The sequence below is a fragment of the Pinus tabuliformis genome, chromosome 6 (genome assembly GCF_031772625.1).
Source record: "Pinus tabuliformis cultivar Carrire ecotype Pingquan chromosome 6, CPIR1, whole genome shotgun sequence".
Classification (NCBI taxonomy): domain Eukaryota; kingdom Viridiplantae; phylum Streptophyta; class Pinopsida; order Pinales; family Pinaceae; genus Pinus; species Pinus tabuliformis.
Window position 1 is genome coordinate 246,543,104 of NC_142292.1, and position 25,230 is coordinate 246,568,333.

A 25,230-nucleotide genomic window follows, 5' to 3' on the forward strand; every position below is an offset into this window, starting at 1 on the left:
ATGGCGGCAGGTGGTGCTACCTCTGGTATCCTGAACAACTTATTTCCCAATGTAATAATAACAGCACGGGGTCTTGATTCATACACAGCATGTCGCTTCCACAAGTATGGTTGTCCTAGTAATACATCACAAACTTCCAGGGGAGCAATGTCACACAATACCTCATCCGTGAAGGGCTTGATGTTGTATGGAAGGCGACACTGCTGGCTCACGCGAAGATCTCGTCCTTGGTGCAGCCACCCATGGTGTATGGTTGTGGATGTGTTGTGGTCGGTAAGCCCAACCGCTTCACGACCTCTGCCGAAATGAGGTTCTTTTGACTCCCGCTATCAACAATGAACTGTATCGGGGAGCCCTTTACCCACATCTGAGAGTGGAAGAGACGCTCCTCCTCCTCTGGATCTTCGGGTTCATTTTTCTGGATCTTTGCGGTAGCAACAGTGGCGCTGGGATCCGCATCAATGATCTGCTTCCCTTTTTCATACCCCTTATCGGGTTCTGACTCAGAGTCGGAACATGCATCTGATTCTGAAACCTTCAGCTCAGCCACCAGTGACTGCTTGGCCCGACACTCACTTGTGTTGTGAGTGGAGCTCTTATGGAACTCGCACCATTTTCCAGTGTCCTTTCTCGGCTTCGCGGCGCTGTTCTTTGCTTGCAGCTTCGGCTGGTTGTCTTGGGCTGTCCCGCCTTGGCTTTGTCCTTTGTTCTGTGGTTTCGGGGCACCTTTCCCCTGCTTTGGATTCGCAGATCCAAAGTCTCGCTTCTTTTGTTTCAACTTCTGCTCGACCTTGACGGCATATCGGTATGCTGCGCCGAGCGAGGGGATGTTTAGGAATTGTATTTCTTCCTGGATGTACTTGTGCAGGCAGCCACGGTATTTGAGTATCAAATGTTGCTCCAAATCCTTGATACCCAACTTTGTGCGAAGGGTATGGAAAAGATTGGTGAACTCCAGCACGTCTTGGTCCCTTCCCTGCCGCAGCGTGGTCCACTTTATGTATTCATCCTCATAGCTTCCGACAGGGTAGTACTGCTCCTTGACGGCATCCCGGAACGAATCCCAGGTGGGTGCGGCTGAAAATAGTGAGCCAGTACTTTCATCCTTCTGCTCACAGTAGGTTTCCCACCAGTCCTTGACGTGGGGGCCTGCTTTGAGAAGAGCAAAAACAATCTTTTCCCGACTCGAAAAATCATGAACAGAAAAATAATCCTCTAGCAGATTTAACCATTTATCTACGGCATCTGCGTCTATCTGACCCTCGAATATGGGGATTTCAAAATTAACTTGTACCTTAAAGGGTGTGGCGTTTCCAGAGTAGCTGCTGGAAGCCGATGCGTCGCTTCTGGGTAGCCGCTGAAGGATCTGGGCAAAGTTGTCCATCATCGCGTTCCTTTGTCGCTCGAGGGCTTCTTCGAGCAAGATTTTGATGGGATCTCCTGCCCCCTCGTCTTTCTTCTCGTCCGCCATAGGAGGCCATCGGGATTTGCGAGGCTGGTCTTGCAAAGGTTCAACCAGTTCAAGCCCTAACTCCTTATATCCCGACCTTGTTGGGGACATGCAAATAAAAACAGAGAAAAAGCAGACCGCTCTGATACCACTAATCTGGATTTAAACAGGAACGCAACAAATTACAGAGATAACCATATACACAAAGATGCAGCAGAAATAATACTTCATTTCATTAATGGAAAATACTGAAATATGCTTACAACCAGAAATGGAAATAAACCAGCTAGGGCGATGGTAGCTTATCTCTGAGAAGAGATGTGATGGCTACATGCCTCTGAACTGTCTTACAATGAGGCTCGAAGGCCTATTTATTGTTGAAAAACAATGGAAAACCCTTAACATTCCAAAACCTAACCCTAGGAGATGAAACGCCAAAACTGTGGGCCCCATTTGGGGTAAATTGGTACATCAACTTCCCGGGGTCGTAACTTTGGCATATGATCTCCGTTTGACGCATACAATAGCTCGTTAGAAAGATCTATCCGAGCACTACCATTGTTGGAACGAGCAACATCGGTCCATTCCATGGACCCATGTTGCCCCTGGATTCCCCAAAAACGTCGTTTAGGGCCTCAAAACGGCTCCGGAAGTTCAAGACCCGAAAAACTACTAAAAATAGTAAGTTGTGCTACAATTAAGGAAACTGAAAATGCTGAGAAGGACAATGGTGGGGGTCCAGGTGGACTTGGCAGGTGGCCACCAATATCCACCTGGATCATCTCACAATATATTCTACTCCACCTTTGAATAAATGATATTTGTTTTCATGTCTATGGAAGATATATTTTCTATCATAAAGGTACGGGCTGCCCAAAACTATGTCACAGATATCTAACGGCATAACATCAAGCTCCACTTCATCTATGAAATTTGCAGTAATAGAGAATTCAGTTTACACTTTCCAGTAACCTGCAACTGCGCATTGTCACACACCCATCCAAGTGGATATGGTTTATGATGTGTAATGGTTTCCAAGTTTAAACTTTTGAAAATGTTTTCAGAGATAAGATTGGCTTGAGAGCCACTATTGAAAAGCGTATCAATCTTGTTGTGTTTTGATTCATTTTGCGATTCTGAAGAACTAGTGTTGGCAATGGATTCTTTTCTTTTTAACCCCATGGCTATGATTTTAGTTTCATCACCCGAATCAGATCCCAAATCCTGTTGAGTGGTTGCAGTTGTCTTTTGTTTTCCCTTGTTGTTTCTCTTTGGTCTCATTTCGGGATGAAGCTTCCAAAAACGAGCTTCATCGTGATCGTCATTAGAACAATGTTTGCATGTAACTTTCTCTCCTTTTTTGATAGACGCATTTTTCTTTTCCTTCCCTTTGAAAGCCTTTTCCTTTCCTTTACTCTTAAATGGATTTTTACTACCTTCTTCTGGAGTGTTTTTCCCTCTTGCCTCAAGATGAGTGGCTTGTGCACACACATCATCTAGATTATTGGGATTAAATATTAAGATAGTATACCTAAGGTAACTGTGTAAACCCCCTATGTACTTCAGCAATGTATCCTATGATTGCAAATCTACACCTAACATCAAAGACCCTTTTATGAATTCTTGGGTGGAATCTTGCACATTTTGACCTTTAAGTTGTCTAAATTTTTGTCAATTCATGATGGCTTTCTGCGTATAAACTAGAGGGTAGAATTGACTTTTTATTGCAACAATAAAATCAATCCAAGAAATTGAGATCTTACCATGTTTTTTTATCTCCTCTTGGGTCTTTGATTCCTACCACACTAATGTTGCACCCTCTATTCTCAAGGAAGCTAACTGAATCTTTATGTCATCCTCTTGAAGGTTTTGAATCCTGCAATAGACCTCTAACTGACGAATCCAATCATCAAGCTTCTTTGCATTCACTTCACCATTATACATGGGCAGCGCAAATTTAACATCAAGTTTTAAGAAAGGTGATTTCCCAGTTCCTTTTGAAGTATGATGATGAGTATGAGTAAGGATTGTGTTAGTGGAAAAGGGTGAAGATGCTTGTGAAGAAGAATATGAAGAAGATGGTGGAGGTTTGTCTCCATTTCCATTACTTCATTTTCCATTACCTCCTCCTGAAGATCCTTCTCTTTTGGGAGGTTTGGAACTTTCTCCTTGCAACCTAGTATTCCTCTCTTCATAGAGTACCTTTACCATCTATGCCATATTAAAGAAAGTCTTTATGAAGGTCTTTTCATATTATTTCATGTTTGTAGGTTCTCCTTCATGAGACATGATCTCTAGAGTCTCAACTCCAACTTGAGGCTAAACTGGTGTTGGAGATTGTGACAACCTTTCTCTCCTTCCCCTTGACCCAACTTCAGGGCTTCCAACTAGCTTTCCTTCACCTCTTTTGAGTGTTAACCTTGTAAGCATGACATAAACTTGTAAACAATTAAATCATCCTTTCACAAAGCAAACCTAGTCCTTTGATACCAAATTGATCTAATTTAGAATATTAGAATACTATGCTAAGATCCTTCTCAGATTAGAAACAAAATGCTTTCATTGTGCTTAAGGATTCATGAATTTTTGCAAGTGAAAAATGAGTTTTTATGTTAACTTTTATGAGAACTTAAACATAAATAAGAGAATGAAAAGCACCATAAAGATCTACAGAACATCACCAAAAACACATTACAACAGGAACATGATAAAGGAGTTCACCCCCCCCCCGGGCTACGTCGCCTTGGTCCAGCTTCCAATGGCTTGGGCCTCTCTATTATGCTCAAAAGTGTAAAAAGATGTGTTTGCAATGCTCCAATGCTTCTAAAACCTACTCCAATGAGTCTAGAATGTCTAAAAATGGCTATCTAGCCTCTTTTTGCATCCAATTTGGTGGAAAACTGAAGAAGTTATGACTTCCCCTTGTTTTCCCAATATTCGCTCCACAAATTGCCCCATTTTCAGCATGATCCTACAAATTAGCTCCCAAAAGCGCTAACTAAGCGAAAATTTCACCGCACGGAGGTCCATAATCTTTCGGCATCGACTGTCCCATCGCAAATCATAATCGGTGGAAAACCAGCAATTTTATGGTCTGTGAATGCGGTGGGGCGATGTGTGATTGTGATATGGTGGACCCGACAGTACTATTAACTGTAACCCCTGGTCGCATCACTCCGGGATCCTTTTTCAAATCGCAATCGGCAGAGAACTAGTAGGTAACATAATGTGGGACTCTTCCTTTTATGGTTTGCGATTGAGATTATAGCATCGGAACCCAAGTACGTTGGGGGCCGATTTCTGCAATGCCTTCCCAGTTGCGAAGTGCGATTGCAATTTATCGCATCGCAACCCTAACCTTGCCTCGGGCTAATTCTTTAAAACGACCTACCTGTGATATGAGATTTATGAAATGTGGGGGCCAATGGCAGCCTACCACTTGGCGCTTCCGCATTTGCTGAAGGGTCTTGCCACATCATATTTTTGTGTCATCTGTCCAAGTCAAACCTAAACTTTGACTTGCTCTAACTTCTTCATACGAGCTCGGATTTGAGTGTTGTACACACCATTGGAATCAGAATGACGAGCTCTTTGATATGAAGCTAAGTTTATCAATATTGTGACACTTTGAGTTTTGAGCCTAATTTTGAGCACCTGATCACTTGTAGTAGAAGAACCTTGATACATCGGCATTCGAACATTCACGATGAACAATCACTTGTTCATTCAGAAAGACATTTGTACTTCCCCTCATGCTAATAGTTAAATCCAAGGAATATATTTAAGTAAACAGTAGTCAGATCATATTCTCGATGGTTCTCCTAATCCAAACAGTGTAAATTTTAATTGGGACTTCACATTGGGGAGACCCCTGTATGTTGGTGGCATCGAGCAATGTCAATAGGTTTCTATCCAAAAATATTTCATGACAATGAAGGTGGAGCTACTTCATTTTATGTCACCCCTGCCAGTAGGATATTTTTCATAAAGATAATTCAACACTTCATCAAACATTTCCATTTAAGGAACAAAGGCCCCAACTTATATCTACGATGATAACAACTTATGCTTGTGAAATACAATTAATATACAATGAAAACTATTTATGGGAAATGTCACAGCAAACATGTATATAGGGAAATGACTGCAAAGATAAGTCACAGCTTGTAGAATACAGAGATCAAAAACAATTGTCCATATATTCATACAAATAAATTGCACAAGTAGAGAAATTTGCACAGCCTGGAAGAAGGTTGTCGACCCCTTCTTAAAAAATGATTGTGTAATCAATAACCTCAGAGCAAATCAATGACAAGAATGAATGATCAAAGAAAGATGAGAATAAGCAAAGAAAAATGATGCCTTCACAAGAAGTAATAATATACTAAACCCTGGAGGTTGTTGGAGATGAAAGACAAGAAAAAGGGGCGTTAAGTGGGGACTGCAGACTTGTAGAAGAGTTATGGTATCAGACTATTTTCGAACCATATGTTAGATTGCATGCTTGTTATGCATTACATGTCATTCATTACATAATATGGGAAATGTTACCTTTGTTGAGTCAAAACAATAAATATTAAGTGATATGTGTTGGATTTTTTACCTATGCAAACTTATGATTGTGGTATGCAAATGGGTTATAATAGTATGTGTAACCTGGAATGGACCTGAATTGAACCTGAAGAGATATGATACTATGTGTTACAAGCCAAAACCATTTCATAGTTTTTGTTACAAGGCATAAGAACCCTGGCATAATCGTTACAAGTCAAAGTTGTTACAAGGCAGAGGTTTTATAATGTTATATCTCCCCTATGCTACATAGTCTACCAATCAACGAATCCAGAGAAATGTCAGGGAATATAAGTCAAAACAACCACAATGCCAGAGTAGAGGAATTTTGAGGAAGCATTTCATATGTGTTATGCTCTGAGTCCCATCAAACTTCTACCAAGTCTACAAATGCCAAAGTTGTTACACAGATTGCGGACCAAGGCTTACACTAGTGCATATAAGAGCTAGCTTTCAGTAGGAAAAATCCTTTGGAATAAAAACATCAAATCATGTGAGGGATGAAAGAAAAATGGCACAATCATGTGCCACAGTTAGTGAGGAAAGTCTTCAAGAGTGGTCCAAAAAGGGATAATCATAGGCACTAGTGCATATAAGAGCTAGCTTTCAGTAGGAAAAATCCTTTGGAATAAAAACATCAAATCATGTGAGGGGTGAAAGAAAAATGGCACAATCATATGCCACAGTTAGTGAGGAAAGTCTTCAAGAGTGGTCCAAAAAGGGATAATCGTAGGCTATTGCAAGTTATCTATCATGTTAGGAATGAAACTTCTTCGAAAGCGAGACACTCCTAAATAAAAATAAACAAATGAACTCTTATAGGGTGTGGTCTAGAGGAGACTAACTTTGTGATGGAGCTTACATACAATTATGGAATAGACTCTCACAATTTGGGCACTGGTTTTTATAACTTTGGTATTGTAGTTGAAGATCTCTATTTTTTTTGTGAAAATGCATTTAGAATTGAGCTATTGAGGAAAAGAGATAATCATGATTACAATTATACAATAGCTATGATTGGATATAGATCAGAAGACAAAAGTAAGATTTTGGAGTTTACTTACAATTACAGAGTGAAATATTATGACAAAGGAAATGCTTATGTTGATATTGAAATAAGTACATAAGATGTTTATAAGCCAACATAAGCAGCTTGATACGCTGGGGGGAAATAACTCGTGAACCTAGTCCTGCCTGGAATCAACACAAAGATTACTACTTTCCTTCATCCTGATGGCTAGAAAGTGTATTGTCAAGCTCATATTTCAACTATCATATTTAAATTTGTCTGGAATAATGTGGTGAATTTGTTTCATCATTCATGACCTATGATTTCACAAATATGAGCTTGACAAAGAATTAGAATGCTAAATGCTTCGGATCCTCAGTCAACTACTGTTGAATGGTGGTCCATGAATATCAAATGGGAGAGAAATGTTTATAAGAAAATAATACCCACATTTTTTGTTGTTGCAACAATAGAAATCAAAATGTCATCCTTTTGTGGTAACAGAGAAGAATATAGAAGCATAACTTTTTTTCTTAGAAATTGGATTTCTTAGACCATAATAGATTATTGCAGAGAAGCTTGTTAGCATGTCAAATTTCAAAGCCAACCTTGGTGTATTTGCAATGATTATTGATGGTGTTTTTGTTGCTAATTATTGTAGACAAGTACACACTCTTGTTGATTGGGCCATTGGTGAAGGAAGACTCGCAGGTTCCCATATATATAACAACCACATGTCAAACAAAGGAATCAAGGAAAGGAATTAAAGGTACAGTGTTTCATGTTACTATTCATTGATACTAATGAAGGTTTGGTAGTGAGCATTGCTATGAAGTATATGATCCTTTATGTGGTTGTCAAACAATTTTTTCTAAGGATACGAAGGTCATTCCCAAAGCAAAGTCCCAAGCGGGAGCTAATATCAAAGAAATAATTGTTTAAACCATAACGCTTTTACCATCATGAAGGCAAGTGTTGAGTTTTGTTGAGTTTTGTTAAGTTTAATTACAAACCTATCCCCTTGCCATTGATGTCAAAGGGGAAGGTTAGGAGTAGTAGGGATAAATGATTGTCAGGACAAAAAGGGGAGAACCAAATCAAAAGGGGAGATTGTTGGAAAAGGTGTTGAAGGATCACTATATCATCCATTGTGTACTATGAAGCAATTGATTATGAGCATCCATAGAGATTATATTTCAAATCATTTCATTGTGACCATCCACAAAGATAAGGTTTAAGCCACAGATATTATTTTTAAGGTCTAAGTTAAGGGGCCTTCACAAGAATATTATGTCTAATGTGAGTATGAAACTAGCTTCATTCTTCATATCTGATTGTTGTGATGTTTTTAAAGCATTCCTCTCACTTTGTTGCACTAGAAGATCAGATAGATAACAATTGTGACAAAGCCATAGATACAAAACAAAGATGGCTTGAAGCAAGTATTATTGATTTGGGAGAAGAATTTTGAGCTTTTCCTCATTTAGGGAATGAACATAGTTTAAGCTTAGCAATCTATGTTTGCATTTTTTTTCAGCGCATATTGCTAGTGGGAAATCAGCGTCAGCAACCCAAATTACCAATAAGTAATCATCGTCTACGTCCTGTAGTTTGAAAAAATAAAACCACATGTTTTCCAAATGAAGTTACATTGTCTTGGAATTGTTTTGGCTTGTGAAATCATAACAGTTAGTTGATTCTACTCTTTTAAATAATATTTGGTGTACCATCAATTTTGTTTTGATATTTGAAAATTGAAAGAATTGGGAAACGAAGACGTGGATTGATCTAGATTTAGGAATGAATGAAATGAAATATGGATTTAAAACAAAAAACATAGATACAAGGAAACTAAACTTCAATTAATAAATAGAAAATGTTGAAACATGTTTACAAGCAAAATGAAAGAAAACTAGCTTGGGCGATGGTAGCTTATGTCTGAAAATAGATGTGATGGCTACATGCCTTCTAAATTGTATTATGATGAGGCTCGAAGACCTTTTTATCATGAAGAAACAATAAGAAACCATAAACATCCAAAAACCTAACTCTAGGATATGAAGCGCCAAAAGGTATGGGCCACAATGGGGTTAGTTGGAACGTCAACTTCCCAGGGTTGTAACTTTGGCATACAATCTTTGTTTGGCACGCACAATAGCCCACCAGAAAGTTCTATCCTAGGACAAAAACTTTTGACTACAAACATCAATATTTCATTCATGTTTTCCCGTTCCCCAAAAAATTCGTTTAGGGCCTCAAAACAACTCTAGAATTTCAAAACTTGAAAACTGCCTAAGATGGAAAATTGTTGAAATAGGAAATTGTGTTGAAAAATAGGAAATTAATAGAAAAAGTGTTGAGGGTCCAAGTGGAATAGTTGAGTGGCCACCCATATCCACCTGGATCAATCCTCTCCCCTTAGAAAGAATGGTCCCCATTGTGTTGAGTTCCTCCATGAGGTGAGGAAACTTCTGTTGAACTTGGTCCTTGTCAGTCCACTTACCTTGGTGCAGGATATCGCCGGCTTTGAAAACCTAATATAGTTGGATCCTCTATTGGAAGTTGTTCTTCCCAACTGTTCTTGAAGATGAGGATATCATCTAGATATACAACTATGAACGAGTTTGTGGAAGGTCACAAGATGTCATCCATCAGCCTCATAAAAGTTACAGGGGCATTTATCAACATGAAGGGCATGACCAACCACTCAAAGAGACCCTCCTTGGACTTGAAGGCGGTCTTCCATACATTTGTGGGTTATATTGGAACTTGGTGATATTCGGACTTCAAATCAATCTTGTTGAAGTACTTAGCCCCCTTGAGTTGGTCAAGAAGTTCATCAATCTGTGGGATCGGGTGTCTATTCCTGATTATGGTTTTGTTCAATGCTCGGTAATCAATGCATAGTCTCCATGTCCCATATTTCTTCTACACGAGTATAATTGGGCTCCCATAAGGTGAGGAACTTGATCAGATGTGCCTTTTTTGTAGCAACCCCTGGATCTATTGCTTTATTTCTTCATTTTCCATAAGAGAGCGGTGGTAGATTAGCCCATTAGGTAAAAGTGCATCAAGAGTCAGATCGATCGAATGCTTGACCTAACAATGTAGAGGCACCCCTGTGGGTGATGAGAAGATGTCCATGTACTCTTCCACGACCTTATCTACTTGCTTATGTTGCAAGGCAGAGCCCTTTCTAGAGGCCATGATCTTCTGCTTACTTTGAGAATGAATCAAGAAGAAAACAAATTTCCTAGTATGGGAGATGATCTTACTACATTGCTTAACAGAGATCAAAGAAATGGCAGTAAGTGGATCTACCTCTAGTATTATGTATAGTTTTTTGCCCAAAGTAATAACAATAGTACGAGGTATGGACTCATACACAGCATGATGCTTCTATAAGTATGGTTGACCTAAGAAAACATCACAAAACTCAAAGGGAGCAACATCACAAAATACCTCATCAATTCAAGGATTGATGTTGTAGGGCAAGTGGCACTATTGGTTGACGCAGATATTTGGCCCTTGGTGGAGCCACCCGATGGTGTATGGTTGCAGGTGTGGTATTTTTAGCAAGCTTGATTGCTTAACAACCTTCATTGAGATGAGGTTCCTTTGACTCCCACTATCGATAATGAATTGCAGTGAAGCACCCTTCACCCACATCTATGAGTGGAAGAGACATTCACCCTCATCTAGATCTTCGGGCTCACTTTCCTTAACCTTAGTGGTGGAAACTATGGTGTTGGGTTCTGCATCAACTATTTTTTTCCCTTTGTTGAGTTATTGCTCAAAGTCGAAACATGTGTCTCACTTTGAAGCTTTCAGCGTAGCAACGAGTGACTACTTTGTGTGGAATTCACTTGTGTTGTGAGTGGAGATCTTATGGAATCACACCACTTTTCTCTTTCTTTATTCGTCTTCCCATTGTTATTCTTTTCTTGTGGCTTCGACGGGTATCCCTAGGTCATTCCACCTAGGCTCTGCACTTTGTTATGTAGTTTTGGGGTGCCCTTCCCTGCTTTGGATTCATAGATCCGAAGTATAGCGTCTTATGTTTAAATCTATGCTTGATCTTGATAGCACATCAATATGTTGCACCCAGCGAGGAGATGTCCAGGAAATTCATTTCTTCTTGGATGTATTTGTGCAGACAACCATGGTACTTGAGCACGAGATGCCACTCAAAGTCCTTGATAACCAGCGTCCTTTATATGATATGAAATATATTCGTGAACTTTGGCACTTCTTGGTCTCTTTCCTATCGTAGTGTGGTCAATTTTATGTACTTGTTTTCATAGCTCCCAACAGGGTAATATTGTTCATTTAGAACATCTCGAAAAGAGTCCCAAGAGGGTGTACTGAAAATAGTGAGGATTCCTCCTCAGCGTTTTGCTCATAGTAATTTTCCCACCAGGTCTTGACATGGGGTTGGACATAAGGTGTGTAAAAGTAATATTTACTATATCTAAAAAATTATGAACCAAAAAATATCCTTCCAACAGATTTAGCCATTTATTTAGAGCATCTGCATCTATTTGGCCTTCAAATATGGGAATGTCAAAATTAACTTGTACCTTAAAGGGGAGGCTCCGAACTGACTGTTGATGAAGATACTTCGCACATTGATATTTGCCAAAGGATCTGGGAAAAATGATCCATAATCTCATTCCTTTGTCTCTCGAGAACTTCTTCGAGCAACAATTTGATAGGATCTCTTGCTCCCTCCTCTTTCTTTTCTTCCACAATGGGAGGTCATCAGGGTCGACAAGGACAGTGTTGCAAGAGTTCAATCAAGTCCTAACTCCTTATACCTCAACCTCATTGGGGACATGCACAAAAAACAAAGAAAGAGGAGACTACTCTAATACCACTGATTCAGATCTAATGATGGAATGAAATGAAATACAGATTTAAAACAAAAAAACATAGAGATACATTGAAACTGAACTTCAATTAATAAATAGCAAATGTTGAAAATTGTTTACATGTAAAATGAAAGCAAACTATCTTGGGCGATGGTAGCTCATCTCTGAGAAGAGATGTGACGGCTACATGCTTTCTGAATTATATTGCCAAAAGGCTCGGAGGTCGGAGGTATTTTTAACATGAAAAAATAATGAGAAATCCTAAACATCCAAAAACCTAACCCTAGGAGATAAAGTGACAAAAGGTATGGGCCTAATGGAGTTAGTTGGAATGTCAACTTCCTGGGGCCGTAACTTTAGCATATGATCTATGTTTAGCGCGCACAATAGCCCATTAGAAAGGTCTATCAAATGACACTAAATTTCGACTACAAACGTCAATATTTGCTTCATGTTTTTCCATTTCCCTGAAAAATGATGTTTAGAGCCTCGAAACATCTCCAGAAGTTCAAGACCCAAAAACTACCAAAAATATAAAACTATTGAAATAGGAAATTATGCTAAAAATAAGAAATTGATAGAAAATAATGTTGGGGGTCCAAATGGAATAGGGAGGTGGCCACCAATATCCGCCCGGATCATGGGTCACAAAGAGACATCCCTGGGATACAAAAAGTCAACCTTTCACTTCAAATCCCTACATTGGAATACAAACAGTGAGCAATTTATGTATATAAAAAGATATGCCTTTGGATGGCATAACTATAGTGCGCTGATTAAGTTGTGAGATCTGATGTGTGGATTTCCTGGCAAAGAGAGAAATAGGAAGATGAGAAAATGTGAAGTAGAATTGAGAAAGAGGATGCAGAGACGAGTACAAAAAAAAGAGATTAAGGTATTCACAATTAAAGACCAAGTAAGGCAACATATTAAAACTTTCATGTATCATGTGATTAGTGTTTCCTTTCAAGTAGTAGCCTGAAAAAGAACAGGTTGGAACCTATAAGTGGAAGTGGGTGTTTCTAACAAGTTGTCACTTGCATAGGAAAAGTGAAATTGAAGCCTCCTATATGTAGGAGCCTACAAAAATTGATGTAAAAAGTGTGAGTGGGTGCTTCTAACAAGTTTTAGCTTGTAAAATAGAAGAAAGGTTTAAGCCTCTTATAGGTTGATGCCTACAAAAGTTGATGTAAAGAGGGAGTGAGTGCTTGCATTTACATCACAATAATAAAAGCCTTGGCTTTTCCCTTTATGGGTTTCCACTTGTATCTGGTGTCTACATGTGTTGCTTTTATGTGTTGATTCTTATGTTGTGGTTTAATGTTGTTAAATTTGTTATCAATATGATGTATTGTTGTTTATCTAATAGTTCAGATAACTATTGAAAAAAAAAAAGTAAAAATTGTAAATTGATGACCATGAATGCACGTCTGCTCCCTCTCTCCTGTCCCTTTCTGCTCCCTCGCTCCCTCTCTCCTGTCCCTTTTTGCTCCCTCTCTCCTGTCCCTTTCAATATACTCAAGTTTCCAATAATAATAAAAATTGTTACATGTTTTTTCAAATGTATATATGTTTAACTCATATATTAATTATTTTTAATTTAATAATAATAATAACTTAAAATAAAATACGACTTTTTAATCTTGGCAATCTGAGATGTATCATGATGTATGTATTTTAATGTTTATTGGTGTTTACCATCCATTTAATTTATATGACAATAAAAAAAAAATCATTACCTGTTTTTTTAAATGTATATATGTTTAACTCATATATTAATTATTTTTAATTAATAATAATAATAACTTAAAATAAAATTAACTTTTATGACTTTTTAACCTTGGCAATCTGAGATGCATCATGAAGTATGTATTTTGATGTTTATTGGTGTTTCTCGTTAATTTAATTTATATCGTAATAAAAAAAATCGTTTCATGTTTTTTTAAATGTATATATGTTTAATTCATATACTAATTATTTTTAATTAATAATAATAACTTAAAATAAAGTTAACTTTTATAACTTTTAAATCTTCGCAATCGATGATGTATCATGAAGTATGTATTTTGATGTTTATTGGTGTTTACCATTCATTTAATTTATATGACTAAGCTAGCTCACTAGTGCAGCCATATGAATTAAATGGTTGGTAAACAAAGATAATCAAGTATGTATTTTGATCTTTATTGGTGTTTACCATCCATTTAATTTATATGACAATAAAAAAAAAACGTTACATGTTTTTTAAATGTATATATGTTTAACTCATATACTAATTATTTTTAATTAAAATAATAATAACTTAATTTTAAGTTAACTTTTACAACTTTTTAATCTTGACAATCTGAGATGTATCATGAAGTAAGTAGTGTTTACCGTCCATTTAATTTATATGACTAAGCTAGCTAGCTAGTGCAGCCATATAAATTAAATGGTCGGTAAACAAAGATAATCTATATTAAGTATCAAAAATATTTATAAATCATAAAATTTTAAAAAACAAAAACTAGCTAAATATAACTTTATGTTAAATTATTATTATTATTATTTATAAAAAGAATTAATATATAAATTAAACATATATGCATTTTAAAAGATATGGAACAATGATCATGGAAATATATCCCACATTATTACGGAGATTTTTAATCTCTAAATAGACTTTGTTATATTACTAAGGGTTATCATATAAATTAAATGATTGGAAACAAGGATAATCTATAACAAGTATCAAAAATATTTATAAATCATAAAATTTAAAAAATATAAAAACTAGCTAAATATAACATTATTTTAAATTATTATTATTATTATTTATAAAAATAACTAATATATAAATTAAACATATATGCATTTTAAAAGATATGGAACAATGACCATAGAAATATATTCCACATTATCATGGAGATTTTTAATCTCTAAATAGATTTTAGTATAATATTAAATGTTATCAATACCACATACCAAAAAAATCATAACTCTGGTTCATATGACCTTTTTTAATTAATCAATTTAATTAAAAGAAGAAAAAAAAACTTTTGGAAATAATTTCAACTTTAAAAATTAAAAAAAAAAAAAAACATAAATAATTTCAACTTTTGATTTTTGATTTATGTTGTGAATTTTTTTTTGTGAATTTTTTTTTTTGATTTATGTATACTTATTGTGAATATTTTATAACATACTATTAAGGTTAAATCCCTATCCTTCATTTAAAAATTACTTGTAATAAATTAAAATAAAAACTCATTTACTAATGAGTGGTAATAAACCTTTCGTAACACACACATCGTAATATTCTCATTAAATAGGCTACAGATGCTTTCAGTTATAGGACTACACCACTTAAAAATTATTGTCACCACTAATATGATCAGTGCCAGCCAATCCCGTCAGTAAATGCTTCGAACCTAAATACTACATGTAGCCCTACACATCCAGCCAATACCAGGTTGCACAAATTATTGCCATGGATAACAGTGCCAGATTTGGCGAGCAATCCTTGGGTGAACACAACTAAGCCTAAAATTTTATAATCCAGCTTACAACCAACCATTAACAAAATAACATCAAAAACACACAAGTGATTAGTTCTTAGATACGAGAACAATATTAACGAGAAAATTGCATACTCGTCATAGTACCAATTGAATATGAGTTCAACCTTCGTAATTCAGACATCGCATTCCCATTTAAAAAGGCTACAGATGCTTTCACTTTTACGGCTAACCACTAAAGAATGATCATCGCCACTTCACATGATCAGTACTAGCTAATACCGTTAGTAAATGCTTCAAACTTAAAATAACAACTACAGGTGACAACACATCCAGCCAAAAGTCAGAGTGCACAAATTATTGCAATCCATTATAGTGCCAGATTCAGCGAGTAAACATTAGGTGAACAAAAGCTATAAATTTCATAATGCAGCAATCAGCAAAACCAACACAACCAACAAGGGATTAGTTCTCAAGTACAAGAAATAATGAACATGTCTAACCAAGGCAAGATAATGCAAAGGCAATAGCTTTTCTGTTTAATCATACAAGGATCCTCCATGTGCTAATATGTTGTGAAAAATACAGTTAGTTATGCCCAGCTAACAGTCAAATGTAGCTAGTACGCATCATCCAACCTATCCCTTCGCCCCCCTCTTTTATCATCTCTTCGCCTATCCAAATGAGGCTCTCTATAATAATCCTTTGAAGAAGCTCTAATAGGAGACCGACTTCGTTCTCTTGCATCTCTTCCCCATCGGCTACGTGGAGGTGGTGAGGGAGGCCGACGATCACTCCTCGCCTCGGGTGGTCCTCTCTTGTCATGGAACCTATCTTCCCTTTCCCTGTCTCTAGAACCAATTGGGAATCCCCAGTCCACAGGTGGACCTCTATCAAACTTGTCTCTCTCCCTATAGTCATCATGGTCGCGATAATCTGGTCTATCCCTTACGTCTCTGCCTGGGCGGAATTCTGGGAATCTTTCACCAGGCCTTGAAGGGGGTCCCTGATCAAAATCTCTTGGACCACCTCTACCCCAGCCAATAGGCGGTTCTCCAAATCCACTCCCACCTCTTCCCATACCACGCCCAGCTGGTGGTCCACCCATGGGTGGTAGGTGTGGCATTGGGGGCCCTTGAAAACCTCTAGAGGGGCTACCACCCCCAATACCAAATGGTGCCATGTCCCTGCGAGGCTTATTGCAATTGTTACAATGTGTTCTCCTTGCAAAGTTGAGATTTCCACAACTGCAAAATGAAATATAAAAAGTTAGATTGGAATTTAATGAAACAATAAATCCTTGAGGCTGCATCTAGAAAATTGATTAACAATGCAGAGCCTAAGCATATCCCACTGCAAAGAAGTTCAAAGCTAAAAAACAAATACAAAAAACATAAATCACTGCCCTGAGACTGCCAAGGAAAAGGATGTAGAGCCTTGATTGAAGAACAAAAAAAAACTTATAGAAAGTGTTAAGCTTGAAATTCTGCAAAAGAAATCAATAGAGAGTGAATGCTGTACTTACGTTGGCTCAGTGCATATCCAATCCCCTTCTCTTGGAGTTACATTTGGATTGTTTCTACCAATACTTTCTCCCCGAAATGGTGAAGATGGACCATATCCAGGTCCACTAAACCCTCTGCCCAATGGAGGCCTGCCTCGTCCAATACCAGATGGAGGAGATCGATCTCGAAATCTGCCACGGCCCCTGCCGCCCCTAAAACCTCGACCTCGATAACCACCACGATGGTTATCAACACCACGATCAAAATCACGGGAAAAGTCATGGCCACCACGATCAAAATCACGACCACGATCAAAGTCATGATCGAAGTCACGGCCTCCTCTATCAAAGTCACGGCCACCACGATCAATGTCACGGCGACCACGATCAAAATCACGTCCACCACGATCAAAGTCACGCGCACCACGATCAAAATCACGTCCACCACGATCAAAGTCACGTCCATTGCGATCATAATCATGTGCATATGGTTCTACCTTCCTATGTCTCAATGGTGAATCAGAACCTGTAGGACCTGAAGTTTTGTATCCTTTCATGTCGTATCCTACAAAAAGCAGAAGAAAATCAGAGTCTAAACATAAACACTGTAAACAGATTCATAACAATCTAAAGTATGAACACACGCAACTTCACAGCAGGTAGAAAATAACCATAGATGCAGATTCATATCTAATAAAAGTATCATAATGTATGCACTGTACATATGGGATTATCTAAAAGATCCAAACTTCAAAGTAACTTCCTACCTGTTTTGGTTCAATTTCCAATGCTCAACTTGCGAATGATGATTCATCCTACTCAACCAAGTGCATAACCAATAATCCACACCAGATCCTTAATCCCCCAACCAGGGCAATAACCAAGCAGCCACACGTAGTTTACCATCTTTCAGACCCTTCAACCAATTTTATAAAATCTGAACCAAGAAAACCAACCGATAGCCTCTACAATTGCAACTTCTTCAATTCTGTTAGCTCTTAATGTGTCGACCATTGTGAAGGCCAAACTCACTTGTCTACCAGTGAAGTTCAGGCCACTAATCTCCGAATCACGACATTCTTTCATGTGCCCTTTGCAAGTCATATCATCACTCTCACTTGAGAAAAGTATTTCTCATCCCATAACATCTGGATTCTGGCTCATCTCATCAAAAGTCACAGTAATCTGGCATGTAAGTTACCCAAAATCAGGCCCTACTCCCATCCTTCCCAAGAGATTCCTTCATTAATAATGACTTTGCCGTGATTAAGATAAATGTCAGATTGGGAAATATTTAAGCTTTAAGCAAAGGTCTTCCATTAAAGTAGCCATTGAAAGGAGCACATGGAGTCATGGACATCAATCAGGATTTATTAATTGGATGACATCGGCCTCTGATTTTGCTTTTGCACATGATGTAGTTGACACCAGTGATTTGAAGCTTTCAGAAGAGGACTTTCATTAACGTGGCCATTAAGGAATCCTTTAGACATGTTTCAGGATTTATTGATATGATGGCATCAGTCTGATTTTGCTCACTTTCACATAATGAACTTGGCTGCAGCACTTTCGAGATTTGACAAACAAATCCAACAATACCGTCCCTTCTTTTGTTTCTAATTTTTCTCCAGCCTTGGTTGCTACAACTCTAAAAAAAATTGAATGCCACTGATGGAAAAATTGACACTTTAAAAATCAGAAATGCAGTATGTAGTGTCCTCATTCCACCACTGGAAAGAATCTATGCCAAAAGACACTAGGATTTGATGTCCACAGCTTTGACTCTGCTCCAAATTTCAGCTTTATCCAGCCTTATGAAAATGATTGGTGATATAATTCTAGAGATTTTTCAGGCAGCTATAACTTTGTCCTGTAATATGAAGCTCAGAAACTTGATAGAATTTCATTCTACATATCAAGAAGCTGCCTCAAAACAATGATCTAAATGAGGATAATTTATGTTTTCCGACCCAGAATGCAATATTCACTGAGGACATTTTCCCTCGTCATTTATTGGGTGTTCAGAAGACTAATATAGTAATAAACAACAGAACAGGGATATCGCAGGATCAAATTCATTCAACCCTTCAATCATCCGTCTAATTTGATTCTCCACTACCATTTTTGCCTCTACAGACTGAAATATTATGTTGCCACTTCATGTTTTTGGCAACATAACATCATGAATTCAAAACCCAACAAATTGCAGAAATACCTCTTTACCCAGATACTGAGACCCTACACTACATAACATATGATTAGGACCCCTTCTTTTGTTTCTAACATCTTCTTACAATTGGGTGCTACAACTCTAATACATCCGAATGCCAATACTACAACACATAACATGCTTTTAAAAATCAAAAAGAAAGTTGTATGGCCTCCATTCGAAGGCATTTATGCCCAAAGCCACCAGTCATTGGTATCCATCTTTGACTTCTCTACCCATATTTAAACACCTGCTTACAAAACTACATAGTTCCCAACTAGCTACATCTGCACCAAGTGATTATGCAGATCAGTGGTACATGATACATCAATGTCCAGTATAAAGCTGTCGTGAAACTGCCATCCAAAATAGGACATATATTGTATATCCTGTCAGCCCAGGTACCTCAAAACCAATCTTTATGGACATCTTCCTCTGTCCATGGTTGGGTTTCAACAACTGAAAAACAAAAAATGCAGAGGTTTAATGCAATGCATTCATCCAAACCTTAAAAGTAATTCCTTGTCCTCTGCCTTCCAACTGACTCCGCAAGCTGCAATATTCATTCTCTTGTATTCAACATTACCATTAAAACACTGATTTTAATAAACCCAAAACCACTGGAAACACCTCTCTAGCCCAAACAATGGCAACCCACCCATACAAAACAATATAATGAAAGACCAAAAAAGATTGCCATGATACCCTTGCCACATGTTGACTGACAAGTTTTCAAGAAATTATAATATACAATATACTCCAGATCAACCAAACTACCAGTATAACACGGCATTTTTTGTTTGAACCTTCCCACAAGAATCCTAAAGCAAATTAATAGACCCCAAAAATCACTGAGCCACATTACTTCACAGATATAGCCTTTCTCCAGCCTTTTTTAAAACTAGCTATTCTTACAACTTAATAAAATTCATTATATTTTTCCACCTCTTAAATCTTTAGAAAATCCCCTTAACCGTATGGCTCATCTAAATGATATTCTCGTGTAAGTTCCTATAACCGTGACAACATTAGTCCTATTTCTGTCTGAAGAACTTATAGGCTTCATTACACTCACTTGTATTACTGAAAAGCAGTACCGCAGCTTGACAGAATAACTGGGATGTACATTCTGCTGTATGGAACATAAACCTTTCTCTGTACTGTCACAAAAGCTCAGGAACATATTCCATTCTGATTTTCAAATGCATATACATCCTCACTAGTACCTTGCTATGGTCAGACTTCTTGCTGATGCAGGGTTCAATCTAGAAGCTATCACCTCTTTTGCCCCTCTGGCACGCCTATGAAGGGTGTGCTGATATAATCTATGTTCTAAACCTTGGGAGAAAAATATTAGAATCTTATCACTGTCCTCCAGAAAGATTAGTTGTGTGTGCAGCATTGAAACCCAAATTCAATGGTAACATTTGTCACTGAAGCCCTTTTTGGACCCTTAAAATGAACCACTGATTGGATTTAACTTTTCTTCTTTCCACTAATTAGCCAATAAAACATAAATGCATTCCAACTTAAAATTCCTTAACCTGCAAAATGAACATATCCACGAACCCATCACAAATTTTCAACCAGGCAACAGTCTTGATCAAAAACATGATGCACACCATTGCCATGAATTGGTGGGATATTCTCAGTAGCAAAACATATTAACTGCAAAATTACCCGCATCTTAACTGCACACTTACCCACATCATTCTTTCCAGTCCAGTAGCTCATCCATTGACCCATGCAGGTCCGAAACACATGGAATACGCTCCAGGAGATTGGTTGCTAAAGGCATAAACAATGTAACTGCCACTTAAAGAGCATTTTTCAATTCCAGGATCATCCGCAAAAAGTCATATAAGACTAGAGGGTCTACTCAAACTGTTATCCAGTGGCATAATCACTTATCAGGTCACAAGTTAAAACCCGGAGAGTGATTACTTGGACACGCAATATAATCACTGATGGAAATATTGAACGCACATAGGTCATTTAAGAGGATCTTGATATCTTAGTACTCCAAACTTAATCTGCTTTCCTTTTGTTGATATGCACACTAGATCCCCATAATTGGTTGCTTGTAGGCTTCTTCAAACATCCATTTATGAGCTTAAACAGGTAGCCACTAAGCAGCACATTTGATCCATTATAAATTTGAAGGGCGTGTATCAATAACTCCTACAATCCATTTGTCAACTTATAAAAACCTCTCACCCACTCACCTAGAACCTCTGATATAGCTGTGAAACTACTTGGAAACAACTTTGCCTGCTCTCTCATTGTAAATGCTTGTAAGGCACCCCAAAAAAGTTTATTTGACCTTGCAGAGATTTAACAAACAACAAACCAAAAAAAAAAATCATTATTTAAAAGCCAGAAAATTTTCGTTTCATCTTTTGATCGAACCAATTCCATTGACATAAGCAAATATCTGAACACAAAAGCTCCTCATAGTTGATCATTCACTTTGAACCTTGTTGAAAATTTTTTTATCTAGTAACAGCTTATGCACTGCCACATTGTATTGTATTTACACTGGACTATTTTTGTCAGTCACGTTGACCTACCTTTGTGATCACTAGTTGGACATTAATAAAATTATCTTATCTCATTCATAGTACCATTGAATCAGCACTGTTCAGTCAGGAAAGCATGCAATGAAAACAAGAAAAAAATTGACACAGAAACTACTTTAATCAGAGTTGAGTTGTCAAAATTCATTTACCAAACCAGTAAACGAAGAAATCACAAGAAATATCTAACTAGACAATTTCATCTTGAAAGTAATATCTGCTACCATGCTTTAACAATCAGCAAAAGACCATTCCTATTTCTTCAGAATACACGACAGATCAAACCCTGCTTCTATAAAGGCATTTAACAGAATCCCTGAACCCTGTACCTTAAAGCAGAACCTTCGAACAAAAGGCAAGACAGGTAAACATAAAAATGACAATACGCACACTTCCATCCCAACTTCCTGGAACATCCCATACTAGAATGCAAGCTTCTCGAACAAGGACAAATTTAATATAAAGGACTTATCCCAGATAGATGGGTTTTCCCGAAGACAGCCATATAATTTAAAAAACCAACAGAAAACTTACCTCAACAGTTGGTAATCCTTCACCTGCAAAAAATAAATAATTACATACAGAATACACTCCTTCAATGTGCTGATTTACTGCATACATTTTAATTTAAACACACAAAGTTCCTGCTGCATGTATTTCAACAGTTATTAAGCCTAAAGCAATATTTGTGAATGTGTGTGAGCACCGTGGCCCTGATTTCCCTCTACCAAGAGCTCTGCTAATCCAGAAGCTGGCTTCGGGATGAAATCCCCAGGTTGATTATGTAGCATCCTCCCTCATTCCAACACTAACATCGCCTGTCGTCTGTGTGCTTTGTCGGTCCCCGTACTTGTAACTGGTGTCTTCGTGATGCCTTCTTAAAAGGCAAGCTTATTATAATCACAATGGCATATCCTTCGCTGCAGATTTAGTTCCTCATTGATATGACTACTAATACTTCCTACATGGGTTTCTAACAGCCAAATATCATTCTATGTGGGTTTTCAGCATAAATATCTTTATTTTAGACTCAACAGTCGATAGAACCCATAGAAAATCTAATGATGAAGACATTTCGTCACATCCCTTATTTAAGGTTTGATATGCCATTCCACAGGAAACTGTAAGCGTCCAATACCATTCTGATGCCCCAAAAACCGTACCACTATATTTGGACAGGAAACCACCAACAAAATTTAGAATCCCATTTTTTCCTTACAGGCCGTTCTGCTGAAATTTCACAATTACAAAACCACTTTCCAAAATTTCACTTAAACCAATTTTGCTTACAAATATCAATATTAAAATCCGTTGGCCGAATTTCACTTCGATATTCTGTTCCAAAATATGTACAACCCGTCTTTTGGGAATCGGCAGATGAAAACCCTTTTGCTGAATTTTATTTTAAACAATCCAACTCCTCAAATTTCCAGATTCGACAAAAATATTGAAAACACAAACTTTCAGAACCCCAAAATGTCAAACCCCACTTTTCAGATTCCCATCCACCGAAATTGTCACAGCCCGTTTTTCATTTTTGGCAGATTTTAAAACCCATTTTCTGAAATTTTCAGTAAACCCTCATCCTGAAAATGGGCTAAAAGTACTCACAACAGATACAGACACCAGCTTTCTCAAACATGGCAACAGTTCCAGTCCACAAAAAACTCTGAAAATTCGCAAAACCACCAGATCTGTTATATCAGGCAAGGGAGAAAACATTCTGCAGAACCCCGGAGAAGCGGAGCCGTGTTGAAGAACAAGAAATTAAAGAAGCAAATGGTGTGAAGGAACCTGAGGACGGAGGTAATCTGTCACCAGCAGCAGCACGATCGTATGCACGGCCATGACCGTTGGCGCGGCGTGGCTCCTCGCGCCTGATCTCTCCGGGCTCGTAATCGTTCCCACCTCCTCCTTCGCTGTCTGAGGGTCTCACCACCAGACTGCTAACACTCCCATAGACTTGATCTCTCGTTCCCATCGTCACCTCTGCTCTTCGCTCCACCTCTACCCTTCCCACCAAGCTTTATATATATAGTTCTAAATATGTGATCTTTCTTGTGGTCTGTCACGCTGTAGCAACCCAAACTAAACCCTAAAATATAGGTACGGAATCCATTGTCACGCCGTAGCAACCCAAACTAAACCCTAAAATATAGGTACGGATCCATCATTTTTAGCGTAAGGCCTTCGACTTTCTTTACATGAGTAACATTTTTACCGTAGGGCCTTCTTTCTCTATATGAATTTTTTTAGAAATTAATGTTTGAACAAAAATTTATTGTGAATTTCTTGAAATTCACAATAAGATAATTGTATTTATGTTTAAGTAATGATTATAATGCAGGTCAAAGGGACTCTTTACTATAATGATGTCTATAAATGCGCGAAAATTAAATGGTTTTCTATAAAAAATACAATGCATAAATATAAAAGGTACAATGCAGGAACATAAAAGATACAATGTATGGAATGCCCTCACGAAGAGGATTAGACCCATCTCTCCTAACATCCGACACTCACTGAAGAGGGCTGAAAATAAAAAATAAAAAATAAAAATAAAAATAAAAATAAAAATCCGCAAAGTTTGATGCCCTGATGCAGGGTCAGTGGGAGGCACGGACTGTCCACTAACTCGTTGTCTGGGGGATTTTGTGCACTGTTGAGGTCTCAAGGACCTAGTCCATCCCCCAGGGACGGATCTGAGACAGTTTAGTTGTTGGGGTCTTGTGTGGCGGGGTGAGATCCCGCGGATCGTCACTGGTCTAGAGTCTGGATATGAAATGGTATCAATCGTTCCCTTTGTGCCCCTGTCTGAAGATAGTACCCTGAAAAATGTCGTGATCCTCTATGTGGGGTCTGGTCTGATGGGAGGCTGAAGAATATGCGCTCAGAACCTAAGAGCCTCCTGCATATATAGGGTCAAACATCTCTGATCAGGATACCTAAAAAATTATGTGAGGGTCTGAGAGTCTCTGAACAAGCAAGTAGATAGGGCATCCAAAAATGAAGTGCACCTCAATCTCTACTTCATGTAAATGACATACCTGACAGATTATGTCTGGCCTATCAATCTGGTGGTCTGTCTCTACCCGAAGTCTATGAGAACCTACTCTGAATTGACCTAGAGGAATGCGAAGAGCATGCATCCAGTGGTGAAATGTATACTGGGGTCGAATAATGAGCCTGTCTCTCAAGTCCAAGAAGTGCTCAACATAGAAGGCCATCTTTAGGCGCAACCCTCCCGAAGGATTGACCCTGGTGACCTGGACAAACTACCTGTAGATGTCCTCCCTAATGATCTTGTTCAACTCTTGTCTAGTAGGTAGAAGGTGACCAGGGGCATCTAAGGAATATCGGAAAAGAGGGATACGATCCAACTGAATACCCACTGACTCTAAGAGATCTGAAACTCCTGTAAACCAACATCTAGACCGGCCCGAGGGAGTAGAACAAACAATATTCTTAGAAGAATAATATGCCAAGGGTAACGGTCCCTACTCTTATCAAATCTGCAAATCCCTGGACACAATGCAAGAATG

General features: G+C 38.0%; 1 protein-coding gene across 2 annotated transcripts; it reads right to left on the bottom strand.

Moving 5' to 3' along the window:
- Positions 1-15,802: 15,802 nt before the first annotated feature.
- Positions 15,803-23,754, bottom strand: LOC149258309 (uncharacterized). 2 transcript variants are annotated; one of them, XM_089415135.1, is made up of 4 exons: positions 23,483-23,599; positions 17,671-23,357; positions 16,925-17,468; positions 15,803-16,646 (listed from the first exon to the last, which is right to left on the bottom strand). In XM_089415135.1, exons 3-4 carry the CDS (start codon positions 17,458-17,460, stop codon positions 16,019-16,021), a joined length of 1,164 nt encoding a protein of 387 aa, XP_089271261.1. In that variant the 5' UTR covers positions 17,461-17,468; positions 17,671-23,357; positions 23,483-23,599; the 3' UTR covers positions 15,803-16,018. The 2 variants fall into 2 exon arrangements, with proteins under 2 accessions (XP_089271261.1, XP_089271259.1); XM_089415133.1 differs by lacking the exon at positions 17,671-23,357 and having other exon boundaries at positions 23,483-23,754.
- Between the last annotated feature and the right edge of the window lie 1,476 nt (positions 23,755-25,230).